The sequence below is a fragment of the Triticum urartu genome, chromosome 2A, assembly GCF_056163025.1.
Source record: "Triticum urartu cultivar PI428250 chromosome 2A, HENAU_Tu73, whole genome shotgun sequence".
NCBI classification, from domain to species: Eukaryota; Viridiplantae; Streptophyta; class Magnoliopsida; order Poales; family Poaceae; genus Triticum; species Triticum urartu.
In genome coordinates, this window is record NC_141874.1 from 343,305,166 (window position 1) to 343,319,690 (window position 14,525).

The 14,525-nt window shown below is 50.2% G+C and overlaps 1 protein-coding gene across 4 annotated transcripts in view; it reads right to left on the bottom strand.

Moving 5' to 3' along the window:
- Positions 1-14,231, bottom strand: part of LOC125537133 (AUGMIN subunit 3) — a 44,186-nt gene extending 29,955 nt beyond the window's left edge. The window contains exons 1-8 of one of the 4 annotated variants that reach the window (XM_087543849.1): positions 13,806-14,231; positions 13,117-13,153; positions 12,842-12,945; positions 12,236-12,431; positions 11,715-11,781; positions 11,484-11,587; positions 1,668-1,707; positions 505-559 (exon numbers count right to left, since the gene is read on the bottom strand). In XM_087543849.1, the coding sequence (XP_087399975.1) occupies positions 505-559; positions 1,668-1,707; positions 11,484-11,587; positions 11,715-11,781; positions 12,236-12,431; positions 12,842-12,945; positions 13,117-13,153; positions 13,806-14,197 (995 nt within the window). In that variant the 5' untranslated portion in view covers positions 14,198-14,231. The remainder of the gene's footprint in view (positions 1-504; positions 560-1,667; positions 1,708-11,483; positions 11,588-11,714; positions 11,782-12,235; positions 12,432-12,841; positions 12,946-13,116; positions 13,154-13,805) is intronic. The other 3 variants (XM_087543847.1, XM_087543848.1, XM_087543850.1) reach the window with 3 other exon arrangements.
- Between the last annotated feature and the right edge of the window lie 294 nt (positions 14,232-14,525).

Sequence of the window (14,525 nt, forward strand, 5' to 3'; positions counted from 1 at the left end):
CAGGAGATTGGTTTAGCGATTGCTAAGGCGCAACGTCGTGCGCGTTTGTAGTCGGATCGTGAAAGTCGATTCCACCAAATCGATAGTTATCATCTCATCAAAAGATCGGGACCCTCGCCTCTATCACTGAGCTCATTATGTTAACGAATCAAGCCGAGCTCTAACAAGTCGGCTAGGCTTGAATTCCAGCCCTAGCGCCGAAATCGACCGAGAGTTCTACTCGAGAGGTCCTTGCCTTCCATGCCTTCCAGCAAGCTCGACGCCAGCTTCTCAATAGAAGATGAAGCACTAACTTACAGAACCTAATCATATCAACAATGTCTTGCAACAAGAATCGTCATATCTATCCTTAGGTGGAGACATGACAGGTGATGGATGCCATAGTTCCAAGTTTTCATATGGTAACAAATAAAGGGGGTTTTAACATACTGAAGATGCAGCAATTTGGAGTAGTAAACCAAAAATAAATAAATCAGCGTAATCGACAGATTGATAAATACTTACACTGAATTAATTCGCTTTAGTTCAACCACAAAATGATGAGGCTTTTCAGAATCCCCTGCAAAGAAAAGGAAGAAACTTTGTTTATTGTAATTCACTCTGGAAGTTCATAACCTAGATGTTGAAAACCTGCATGGAATTACTGAGTGCGACTTCTTGGTGAAATTAAAGTATACATTAAGATATCAATAATAGAGAACACAACAGCCAAGCCCATCTAGGACCAGTAAATGGCAGATACCAAAGGCTTGGTTGAAAAGGTGCCGCTCTTATCTTCTTGATTTTGGACAAGCTGTTGACTCCATTCTCTAACCCGACATGAACTCAGGGAGACAGATATTAAATAGCTCCATTCAGAATTGAAACTCGATTTAAGCCAATTAAGCATAATCAGACCTAGAGATGCACTCATTGTGGGAAAACTCAAAACAAGTACGGTAGCTAAGCATAAAATTTTACCAGAAAACTTGAGGTGTCAAATAGAATAGCATGGTCAGCTTACAATAGTGCAGTCCTATGTTAGCTGGGTATATAAAATTGGTACATTCAACATTTCTCATCGCAGCAATAAAATAACACATTATGCTGACACATGAAAAAGGATTTATAGCCTTTCCATCACCTGTATCCAACTTCAGCAGTGGAATGCATAAAAATAACATCAAATAGAGGGAACGACAGATCCAGTCGGGACTTTAAGAGGTAAGAATAAAATGATATTCCACCTGTGTGTCCTCGTGCGGTCGAACAGAAAGTGAGAGAGCAATGTTAGGGTTAGTGACCGCACAGAAAGTGAGAGAGCAATGTTAGGGTTAGTCACGTGGGCTTTTATTGGGCTACGGGCACCATATCCTGCCGGGTCAACACCATGTCCTCCACCATATCAGTTTTTTTTTCTTTTGCTTTTTTTTTCTTTTGTTTTAATCAAAAATCAAGATACTCCTGGAATACGCGTATTGCGGCCGTATCGTGTGTATCGCCGTATCGGCGCCATCCTGCACGTGGACATGGCACTTCTGGCCGTATCGGTGCTTCAGAGCAAAAGAGAATATAGAAAAAAAATCTGCATTTATTGGCTCTGAAAAATAAGAACATATAAAAAGTATGGAGATAGTAGACATAAGAAAATCGTAATTATGGCAAGGAGCAAGTAGATGAATCCTCACCCCTTGGCATGTCTTCTTTGGCAACAAACCGGAGAGCTCCCTGCAAAACCCCAAATAGGAGACTTGCTCAGCACATGATGGTAAAAGTATGATCCAATGTTCTAACAGTAAATTTAGCCTCAAGTTGTTGTTAAGTATACGTGTATTGCCACATTTCCCCATAAGATTGAGCTTTCAGGTGAACTGTTGGTGCACAACACTGTCAACAGTTATCGAGCTCAAGACATGGCTGGCAAAACTTAAAAATACCCACTAGGTCAATGGTTAGGCCTGCGGGAGGCAATATGTGAGGGAGAGTTTGATGTGGAGCATCCTATGGACATTACCATGTCAAGAGTCCGTTTGGCAATTGACACGTGCGACCTCTGTTTCTCATACATAAAGGTGAATCTTCTCCTTTACACGTGTTCACTTGACCCCTTCGAGGATGGCATACCACTTGACACTCCACTAGTGTGCATGCATAGGTATTGCCGGAGCTTCACGGACGACAAGGAGGAGTGCAAGCGCCAAGGAATGCCTACACCATCCGCGAGGGAAGCGTGGAAGCGAAGACGGAAGAAGGAGCTGCGGAGTCTATAGGGACCGGACGACCAGAAGCCACCGGACATCCGACCCTCTACAGCGCCCGGACGACCGGCGTCCACGGGACGTCCGACACGCCCATGCCCAAACCAGCAAGAAGTACCCCAGCCGACTCGTGCTACAGCGGCTGGATGACCGACGACCTCCGGACGTCCGTCGACCTCCAGCCACCGGACGTCCGTCGACTACCGGAAATCCGGTGCCACCTATCTCGAAGCAAAACGACGGACTTCCGACGCCCGCCGGATGTCCGGTCCCCCACGAACCGTTAGACGTCCTACAACAACCGAACGTCTGATAACTGCCTGCCTATGCGCAGCCGCGGGCCTTTGGCCTTGTATCCCTTCCCACTTACCCTTTCGTCCACTTAGACTATAAATACCCCCGTACCTCCTCCTAGCTAGGGTTAGCAAAGTGATAGCTCATCTGTATGTGAGCTTTGCTCCTACCTACCTACCTCTACTCTTGAGAGAGAGAGAGACTACTCCATTGGAGGCCAAGACCTCCATCTAGGAGAAGAACCCGATGGATTCAAGACCTTACAGAGAAGATCCTTCTAGGATTCAAGCCCCCATCTCCTTTCGATTTGGGATGAACTCTACCTTGTATCTTTCCCTTTGTTGTTCATGTACCTTGTGGATCTTATGTGTTTGATTGTCTAGTGGATGTGTGATTGGACTTGTTCTTGAGTGTTTCCCCATGTGATTTCTCCCCGTCCTTCCCCGTGTTCTTCGAGGGAATCCACTCCAATCGTGAAAGATCGGCCTACATCGAGTTAGCCCCGCATCAGAGTTTTTTTTTCGACGAACCGGCAGGAGCAAATATGTACAGAGGGGCGCACATTTTTTTTTGGGGGGGGGGGGACGTGGCAAAACCACCAAGCTACCAAAAATGGAAAAGGCATCTCAGCCAACCCCCATGGTGGGCATGGCGCCGCCAAACGCCATATGGCGCTGCTTAATGTCCTCCAAAGCCAACATGGCCACCTCAAGGTGTGTCATAAGGGTGCCCGAGAAAATGCGTCTGTTCCTCTCTTTCCATATGTTCCATAGGGCGTAGACGAGCCTCCCGCTCCTCCCGCTTGCGGACTTTCAAGGCGATGATGTCATACCACCATTCGGAAACTCCGCCAGGTTCAGGCAGGTAAGAGGACACAGGTAGGTTTTCACCTCAGGTGCTCACATGGCTCCAAACAGCAACGGAAAAAGGGTAGCCTTTGCACAGGTGAGTGGCTGTCTCCAGAGCCTGGAGGCACTTGACACATGGGGTCATGGGGCCATCCGCGAGTTGTCAGCCTATCAGCCGTAAGAATTCTGCCATGGAGAATGAGCAATGCGAAGAATTTGCATTTGAGCTCCGAATGCACGGTCCAAATCTTGGGACACAAACCTAGGGTGGGATCCAAGGAATTGAGCCGCATACGCCGAAGCGGAAGAGTAGACCCCATTGGCCGTCAAGTTCAAGGAGATGGAGTCCTCCTGGTTTGGCAAGGGTTGGGTTTGACTGAGCCATTCCGAGAGACCAACAAATTCCCCTAGCTAGGCCACCGAGTGCTGTCTGGACACCGTCTTGATCCAACTCTCCCCACTAAGCTTGGTATGAACTGTCCTGTGCTTGCGGGTAGCAATTTTGTAGAGCTTCAGTGCAAGCTCCTTGAGGGGGGCCCTACCGCTCCAATTGTCATGTCAGAAAAGCGTCGTGCGTCCATTGTCGATGGTGATGATGGTGGAAGCTAGGAAAAATGCCATGTTTGCTTGGTCGCACAGCAGCTGGGAGCCAACCCATGGACTGTCCAGGTCATTCCACTGATGCCAATGCCAGTGCAGTCGAAGAGCACGCCCAAAACGCGTCAACCCAAAATGCCAATGCCTCCCAAATGCTCCCTGGCGACTGCCCTGCGGCCTCCCCCTGCTCCCTGCCGACGGCCCCAGGCACCTAGCGTCCAACCCGGCTGGTCCCATCGGTGCTCCCGGGCCAGAGGGCTCCCTCGCTGTTCTGGCCGCGGCCACCTCACTACCTCGGCTAGACCTACAGATGTGTGGGAGAGGGTCGACGTGGGCCTGCTCCGGTCTCTGGCTCCGATCCTCGCGTCTCCTCCAGCCTCTCCTCGCCTTACCGCCACCCCCACCTCCCCCCTGTCAGCTACTGGCAGTGGTGTGGCCTCCGTCCTGTCTACTCCTATGGCTGTGCCTTCCCACCCGCCACGGACCGTTGCCTACTCCAGGCATGGGCGCTCGACCTCGACTCCGGTGACGTCCTCCCATCGCAGTGCCAGGATCGATGCTGCTCGGCCAGCTAATAGCCCTTCTCTGCCCATCCCGGAGCGGGCAGAGCTTCAGGCCGCGGCCGGCAACCTCAAGCCAGGTACCCCAGTCATCCCAACTAGTTCATCTACATGCCCGTTTTCTGCTCTAGAGTCGGCACCGCTAGGGCATCTAGCTAAGGTCGCGGCTGACTCGGCTATAGTTTTCAGGAGGGAGGTGGCTCCACCCTTAGTTCAGATCGAGGCAATTCATGCCCGGGAAATCCTTGATGGGAGGTTGGTTGAGGCCCGCGCACGCATGGTTGCGCCCCCTGCCCCCGCGGCCAGTGGACCTCCCACATCCACCCAGTCGGATAGCCAGGCCCCGCAAGCGGCCTTGGAGATCCGTGGCTGCACCCGCTCCCGCACCGCCGCCTTCGCGCCCAAAGCGCCTCCCGTGTCCTGGGGTCAAGTAGCCCCCCGATGGCGGCTTAATGCGAACCCTCTTCTGGAACATCCGCGGCTTCAGCCAAGATGGCCGTCGCCGCCAACTCATCGAGTACATGCAAGATGAGCGGATAGACATCATGGCAATCCAAGAAACCATGCGCACAGAGTTCTCCTTGTCTGAGCTTGAGCGATTGAGCACCCACCTATTTGCTTGGCATTGGCTCCTTACAAGTGGGATCGCCGGACACTCGGGTGGCATCCTGCTAGGTGTTAAGGATGCCACCTTTGAGGTAGGTGGTATGGATAGGGGTGAGTTCTACGTCAGTATGGAGCTGTTCGAACGTGCTCTCGACTTCAAGTGGGAGATCATTATCGTCTATGGCCCCGCTGACCACCGCCGATATGAGTCCTTCCTTGATGAACTTAAGACGAAGGTGTCGGCCGCGCATCTGCCCGTAGTAGTGGGTGGCGACTTCAACCTCCTCCGATTTGCGGAGGATAAGAGCAACGATCTAGTAAACTACCCTCGGATGCAGATGTTCAATGATTGCATCGCTGAGCTCCGTCTTCGGGAATTAGATAGGGTTGGTGCCAGATTCACCTGGACCAACCGCTAGGCGGACCCGACCAGCTCCGTTCTGGATCGCGTCTTGGTCTCGTCGGAGTGGGAGCTTCGTTGCCCCCTCACCTCCCTCCAAGCCATCACCCGGATTGGCTCGGACCATGTCCGTCTGCTCCTGTCTTCTCAGGACGACCGCCCGCCCCCTACGCCTAGGTTTCGCTTCGAGACGTTCTGGCTTAACCAGAACGGTTTCGCCGAGGCCGTTCGTGACCGCTGGCTGGAGGCCCGGCTTGCTCCGCACCGGTCCTTCTCGGCGGTCGATGATTGGCACTTTTGTGCCAAGCGCTCTCGACAGTTTATGTAGTGTTGGGGCGCCAACCTCGGCCGATACCTGCGGTATCGCAAGAATGCCCTCCTCGCCTCCATCCAGGCTCTTGACCTCCAGGCTGACTTGGTGGGACTAACCCCTGATGCGTGGTTGCTTCGCTACGACCTTAAGGATCAGCTCACGGTCATCTGCACCGACGAGGAGGCATATTGGTGACTTCGAGGGACCCAAAAGTGGGTCCTCAAGGGTGACGCCAATACGGCCTATTTCCAGGCCATCGACAATGGTCGTAGGAGGCGGAATACCATCCACTTGCTTTTGGGACGGAGAGACCCTACTGCAGCGTCCGCGCTCATGTCGATGGCTTCTATAAAGCCCTCTTTTCCACACACACACCCTAGGGGAGGCTTGGCCCTAGCTGCGGACTTTTGCGTCGGCCCCCAGTGCATCTCGGCCGCGGAAAATGCCGCCCTCGCGGCTCCGTTCAGTGAGGAGGAAGTCTGGGCGGCGATTAGAGGCATGAACCCATCGTCCGCCCCTGGCCCCGGCGGCCTACCAGTGAAGTTCTTCCAGACCTTCTGGACTGTCATCAAACCGGAGGTCATGGCCCTCTTTGAGGAGTTCTATGTGGGCACCATTGACCTCCACCGTCTTAACTACGGGATCATCACATTGATCCCCAAGGTGCCTGGAGCCTCGGACATTCGTCAGTTCAGGCCGATCACGGTGATTAATGTGATCTTTCGCATTCTGGCAAAGGGGTACACCAATAGGGTGGCCCCTTTGGCCGACCGCATCACCCACCTTGACCAGTCCGCCTTCATCCAAGGCCGGTATATTCTGGACGGGGTTCTTGTCTTCCATGAAGTTTTGCACGAGGTCCGGTCCAAAAACCTCAAAGCAGTCTTCCTGAAAATTGACTTCCACAAAGCCTATGACACATTTAGCTGGACCTTCCTTCGGGAAGTGTTGCTTAGGAAAGGGTTCGACGATCGCTGGGTCGCCCAGGTTATGCAGATGGTTACCTTTGGGCACACTGCGGTTAACATTAACGGAGAGATCGGTCCCTATTTCCCCACCCTATGTGGGGTTAGACAGGGTGACCCCTTCTCTCCATTTCTGTTCAACATGGTGGTTGATGCCTTGGTGACTATCCTTGATAAGGCGAATACCGCAGGCCACATCCACGGCATAGTCCCGCACCTAACGGAGCGAGGTGGTGTTTCCCTCCCCCAATATGCCGACGACACCATTATCATGGTGGAAGGCTCGACGGCCGATATCACGAACCTGAAATTTCTATTGCTATGCTTCCAGCAGTTGTCAAGTCTCAAAATAAACTTCGATAAGAGTGAGGTGATGGTATTAGGCTACTCTCCCTCTAAGAGCCAAAGTATAGCTAACCGACTCAACCGTCGGCTTGGTTCTTTCCCCGCCACCTACCTGGGGATCCCCATTAGCGACTCTCGGCTTTCCGTAGTGGACCTACGGCCCTCGGTGCTCAAGCTTCAGCACCGTATCGAGCCTTGGCAGGGGAGAAGGCTGTCTAAGGCGGCTCGGACGATCCTCATCAACTCGGCCAGTGATGGAGATAAACAGAAATACCATACGGTTCGTTGGACCGACATCTGCAAACCTAGGGACCAAGGCGGCCTCGGCATCATGTCCTCCAAATGCATGAACCTGGCCCTCCTGACGAGGTGGCTTTGGCGCATTGCGAATGGCGAGGGAGGTCTGTGGCTGCAAATCATCCGGAACAAATACTTACGCGGCCAACCTCTTGCCTTCTGCCTTCGAACAAGGGGCTCCCAGTTCTGGCAGTCCGTCATCCAGTTGCTCCTGGTTCTCCGCATCAGGACCTCCATCACGGTTGGCTCTGGGACAGCCACCCTGTTTTGGTTCGACCGTTGGGCTAGGGACTCCCCTTTCGCTGTGTGGTTCCCGAATCTTTTCTCCATCGCGGTGGAGCCTAGGATCTCCATTGAGACGGCCCTTACTAACTTAGGGCGTCTCACGTTCCGGCGGCCATTTGGGCCCCTGGATATCGCCGCCTGGCATGAGCTCCTAGAGGCTGTCACGCTTCACGAGCCTGATCTAACGTTGACGCATGATCGCTTATCGTGGTGCCTAGAGGCCTCGGGCAAATTCTCCACGAAGTCCCTGTACCAGGCCATTGCCCCCACCCCAGGCCCGGTGGCCCTCGAGATGATCTGGGCTATCCGTGGGCCCCTCAAGATCAGGATCTTCATGTGCCAATGGATCCGCGGCTGGCTGCCCTCCGGCGTGGAGGTGTTAAAACGGAATGGCCCGGGCGACGGGATTTGTCCCCTTTGTGGGACTGAGGAAAACTCGAATCACATTTTCTTCTCGTGCGTCTCCACCCAGTTCCTCTGGAGCTGCCTCCATGAGGTAGTCAGGGGTAGTTGGTGCAACACCAACTTCCCGGACCTCTTCACCGAGGTCCAGGCATCAACCCCGTCAGACTGCCACATTAGGTGGCTGCTCATTGGGGTCCTTGCTTGGACGCTCTGGACCGTGCGTAATAAGCTTGCCATCCAGCGTGTGCCTCTTCGACGTGCCACTGACGCAGTATTCAAAATGTGTGGTTATTTGCAGCTATGGCGGCCGCTTAGCCGTCACCAGGACCGGGACGCCATTAGCATCATCATTGCTGACCTTCGCGCGATGGCTCTTCACTTGGCGCCGCCGCTTCCTCCTCCTCCACCCGAGACGGATTAGCTTCTTAGTTGCGGTGTCACCGCCCTTGTTTTCCCTTCTTCAGGGCTTGTTGAGCTATGCCCTCAGCAGAACCCTCTTGTACTCTATGTTGTGCGACTGTGTGTGTGTGGACCTCTGTGGTACTTTGTGGTTGTGGTGGTTTGCTTTATTTATAAAGCGGGGCGAAAGCCTTCTTCAGTAAAACGCTCAATATCAGCAATGCCCAGGCCTCCCAACTCCTTCGGGTGGCACACGGTTTTCCAGTTAACCAGCGAGTGCCCCCAGATGCCTGCTCTTGGTCATCTTTAGCCCAAATGAATCCCCTGGTAATCTTGTTGATCTTGTTCCACGGCCATTTCGGGAAGGGAAGAGCGGTGAGGTGGAAGGTGGCAATGGCGGCGAGGACCGATTTGGCCAGAGCCAGGGCCACCCTTCCAGGCTTCTCAACGTTTTTCCCCTTCCATCCCGGAAGTCTTCCAGAGATTTTGTCAATGAGTGGCTGAAGGTCGGCCTTGCGAAGTCGACAGGAGTGAAGAGGAAGAGAGGAAACCCCAGTTAGCGTCCTACGAAAGCCGCGACCCTGGCCGGGAATGTCGACAGGATGTCCACAAGGTCAATGTCGTTGCAGCGGATGGGGAAGACCTCAGATTTTGCCAGGTTGGTGACAAGGCCCCTAGCATCACAAAACGCCGCGAGGATGGCAGAGATCGGGCGCAATTCATCCTTGTCCGGGTTTGCAAAAATACTGGCATCTTTCGCGAAGAGGGGGATCCTGTAACACACCACGCATGCACGGATGGGCTTGAGAATGCCCCTCTGTGTGCCAACTGAAGGATCTTCTACAGCGGATCAATGGCCAGGATGAAGAGCATAGGGGAAAGCGGACCCCCCTAGTGCAAACCATGGACGTGACTGAAAGATGTGCCAGGGTTGCCATTGAGCAGGAACCTGGAGAAGGAGGAGGCCAAGGATAGGCAGATCCAGTTCCGCCAACGTTGCCCGAAACCTAGACGTTGCAACACCTTAAGCAAGTATGCCCAGTTCACAGAGTCAAAGGCTTTTGAGATGTCAAGCTTGAGGAAAAGGCCCGGAATGTTCCTTCTGTGAAGATCTTTAATCAAGTTCTAAACATGCATGAAGTGGTCGAGTATACACTGTTTCTAAACAAACGCGCTTTGGCACTTGGAGACGATCGTCGATAGGAGGGGGGCAAGCCTATTAGCCAAGAGCTTGGAGAAGATTTTCGAGAGGCCATGGATCAGACTGATCGGACGGTAGTCCCCAACTCCGAGCGCGTCAAGCTTCTTCGGAAGCATGATGATGTTGGCGGAGTTGATGAGGGAAGCGCAGTCCCCCCCCCCCCCGAAGGGCAGCCACGCAACGGACTGCCGCAAACACGTCATTCTTTATGATCTTCCAGCAAGACTAGAAGAAAGCTCCAATGAAGCCATCCAGGCCCGGTGACTTAACGGAAGGAAGGAGAAGACGAGTGCTTTCATCTCATCAACATGAAAGGGAGCATCCAGATCAAACGGGTCGTGGGTCTGGATGTCCACGTTCTCCCATAGAAGCCCCGACGATCTCGAGCATGGCGTGCCGAGGTGTTCTTGGAAGTGTGATAGCAACACCCTTTCCTTGTCCTCCTTGGTGATTGCCACTGCGGTGGTTGAAAACGGCGTCTGAATGAGGTTCTTTCGCCTGCGGCCATTGACCCTCGCATGAAAGAACTTGGTGTTTGCATCCCCAAGCTTGATCCCAGTAAGGCGAGAGCGCTGCCGTAACTTGATCTTTTGGAAAGAGAGGAGGCCCAAGTACATAGTCTTCAAGTTACGCCTCAAATCACGCTTTGCCGCAAACAAGGGTCTATTCTCCTCCGCCTGATCTAGGCGCCAAATCACCTCCTTCACAATCACAATCTGAGTCTTGAGAACTCTCACGCTCTGGATGCCTTGAGTGCCTTCGCCGTGCGCCATAGCTTGATGTGAATGCGACGGATGGTGTTCTGATCAAGGATAGGCTTATTCCATGCCGAGGCCACAATCTCATGGAACCTGGGAGCCGAAGCCAGAACTCCTCAAACTTGAAAGAACGCTTTCTTCTTTCCTCCACGTCACCCTGTAGGAACAGAGGGGCATGTTCTGAGCAAGCCGTGGTGGGCATGTTCTGAGCAAGCCGTGGTGACGGCTTGGAGGTGGTCATTGGGGAATAGCAAGTCCTAGTCATCAGAGTGTTAGAAGTGGTCGAACTTTGTCAATACGGGGTTTGCCTGGGCATTGGACCAGGTGTATTTTCTTTCAGCAAGGTGTAATTCTTCCAACTCCAGTTGGTTTGAAACACCACGAAAATTCCCAATCAGGCGCCTATTGATGTTCATGTTGTTCTTGTCCGCCGCTTTGGTGATGAGATTGATGTGAGGGGGACTGTTTTAGTATAATTACATTGCCCACACTTCCCCCCATAAATTTGAACTTTTGAATGAACTGGTTCTTGCAACTCGATAAAAATATTTACCTTTTTCTACATAAAAGGGTAGACCCATTATTTAAATTTTGTGTTAATCTATCATATTGTTTCTTCGTTATTTCTTATCTACATATATGATGGTGTAGTAAATTATTGCACTAAGCTAATTTCTCCTTTCGTATAGTGTTTAAGATTAATATTCAAACAAGGTATTATTGAGAACGTAAACTTGATAATTAGTGCAAATAAGAAAATGAACAAAGATAAGACAGGTTTGGTTTTTACAAAAGGCACCAGCGCGTGAATATCTTAGATCTTAGCGACTTGGCAAAATATTAGAATCCCCATGCATCAATTCGCTGTACACTATGTGTATGACCATGTATGATTTTGAGCTGATATTTGCATGTTTTGTTGAACATAAATCAGTTAATATAGGAACAGCGAGATCATGATAGATTAACACACCTTCTCAAACTTCTTAGTGAACCATGTGTTAAGTTCTTTGGTACAAGCCAGGTTACTGATTACATATGATTGGAAATCACAGTATGACAGGTAGACGCCAATATCTATAATGAATAAAATAAAATGAGATGCACGTGAATCAAAATGGAGGTATCCAGTTATCAACGCATGTCAATCTAAGTAACAAATGGTAAGATGTGCAATTTTACACGTGAAGGGCAACACTAATACCAGTTTCTGAATGATAGTAAGACAACTCCTGGATCGTAGCAACAAGTTTTCCAAGTACTTCATTCATCTGAAGCAAAGGAGGGGAAATGGAAAAACAAACCGTCACATAACAAATTCTTCTATTATAGTACTGCAACGAATTCCTATAAGAAATAATAAAGCCAATTAGAAAGAACCACAATTGGTATTTCTCACCTATCAAATGTCAGACAGGAAGATAATATAAAAGAACTTAAACATATGTATAGATTTGTGTAAACTTGAAGTCCAGTAAACTCTTTTTGCTGCCAACGTGTGTCTTTTTGAGTGAACACGACCAGTAATCGGCCACAAATATCAGCCACAAATGATAGCTAGTTACTTGGTTAATTCCAGAGTACTGCCATGCTCCCGCTGATTTATAAACTAGACAATGAGCAGTGCAGACTACAGTTACTTAACACGATACAGCAGGGAATGACACAAGGACAGTGGTATATGGTATACTGTTTCCAGGTTGACAAGAGAAACCAACATTTTACCTCTAAACTTCTCTTGGCAAGTTCCTCATCAAATCTCGCAAGTTTTCCAGTTGCGCTAGTTTTAGCAGATGTGCGGGATTTCTTTCCCTGCGTGATGGTGGTAGCGTGTGCTGTAAGCAAATCAAGCTGCCATTCCAGAGAAGCGAGCTTTTTTTCCAAATCAGAAACTTCAGCTCTAAGTGCTAGTTTTGAGTCGCTAGAAAAAATCAAAAGAAAATCCTTGGTCAATGGAGAGATTAAAACATACTGTTAGCAAGCTAGATGCTAATATTGAGCAAACCTTGACTAATTCTCTTTCTTTTTCTAGTATGTGACTACTAAGCTACTTGCTAGACCCTCTGATATCCAAATCAGACTTGATGGTGTTACAGAACTTAGCAGATCAGAGATTTAGGCAGTAATTCCATTGTATAACACACGCAAAATCAAACGAACTAGATATGCAGTAAGATAAAAAAAAACATGATGGGAGAAAAACATAGCAAAGTTGCTGTTTCTGCAGATATTGGTGATGGAAAGGTAAAGGGGAAATGCAGCTCAAAAGACGAGGGCCACACAATACCAATTGAATCACTTGTTGGATAACACTAGAGCAACATGGCATACCGGATGTCTCCCAGACTTTCTTCCGACAAGAATGTGTATTCATGGTTCTCTCCAGTTTCTGAGAACGCCGAAATACTGTCGAAAGCGGAATCCAAGTCTTTCCCCTAAAAATGGTACTCATATTAGGATCATATCCCTAGCCCGAGACAGCTATATTCCAACAATCGACTAAAATTATATGAGCAATTTCTTTCAAAAAAAATTATATGAGCAATTGTAATAACTTAATAGTCCAACTAAGTTTAATGAACAAATGGAGTTAAAAATCTCCATACCTCCAAAAGCTTCCCTTCTAGTTCAAGCTGATCATAGCTGCATAGTCCACGAAACAAGAAGACCAGTTTAAGCCTCAGAAGGAAGAGAATCAGTACGTGTAGGGGAAATCATGATGTAATACGGGATTTAAAATCACAATCTGCAGCTATTCTTCATGCAGCAAAACTTCTGTTATCCTTAATTAAAGAATAGATAGTGCTATGGTATGATGAATCACATTCCTAAAGCATGTGGCGTCTGTTCAAAAAATAAAAGCATGTGGCGACGAACATTGCAGTTGTGCGCTTTTCTCTCCAAAGCCCTCCACTTCCCTGAGATTCACAGACAACTTTGTACTCCACATCACATTACTATATTGAATCCAAACCCATACTCCCTTCGTTCCAAAATAGATGACCCAACTTTATACTATTTACTTTAGTACAAATTGGGTCATCTATTTTGGAACGGAGGGAGTAATTTTCAGGCCAACTCGAACCAGAACCCCACCCGCAAGCCCGAACAGCGCCTTGCATTGCAAATGCACATTGCACATCTCACGGTGCAGACACATGCCCCTCCCATCGCGTTCGAAACAACCCCACCGAGCAGACGACCTTGACAATCCTTGCACCTGCGCTACCTAGCGCCTGGACACGCTACGATTAGAGAAATTTCTAGAGGGTTCGCGGGACAGATCGGTATGTACAGTTCGAGGTCGGAGGCGGAGAGGACGTTGGCGCGGCGTAGGCGGGCGGCGATCCACGCGAGCACGCGGCTGGAGTCGTCTCCCTGGAGGAACGCCCAATCGAGGCTCTCCGGGTCGAGCGGATCTCCGCTGTCGAACCCCGCGGCGGCCAAGGCGTCGCAGAGCTGCTTCGCGCTCATCGCCGGCGGTGTCGCGTTGATCGATGCGTGCGGAAATGGGAGTAGTGGTGGGCCCGCGGGATGGGTGAGGTTTTTTTTTTTTGACATGGGTGAGGAACTGGTGGGGCCGCCAAAGCTGGCCATATGGGCGGCACGGCCTGGCCAATGCATATAGGCATGTAAGGCCTTGTTAGAGCAATGCTTACAAAAATAAACCGAGATTTTTTGAAGCATCGATGCCTATTTCTATAAGAGAGACGCTTAGTTAAGCGTCTACCCGATATAAATAAGCATCGGTGCTTAAGAAAAGTCCGGTTTATTTCTCTAAGCATCTCCCGTAAGCACCTCCCATTGTAGAAGGCCTAAGGTAGAATGGACTCTTCTATAGAAATAGGCACCGGTACTTCAGAAAAATCCGGTTTATTTTTCTAAGCACCTCCCCAACCATCTCCCATTGTAGAAGGCCTAAGAGCATCTCCAGCCGTTGTCCCCATGCGGCGATTTTACGCGCCTCCTGGGGATCGCCCCAGACGTGGGTTTTTTATTTTAAAAAACCTGAATT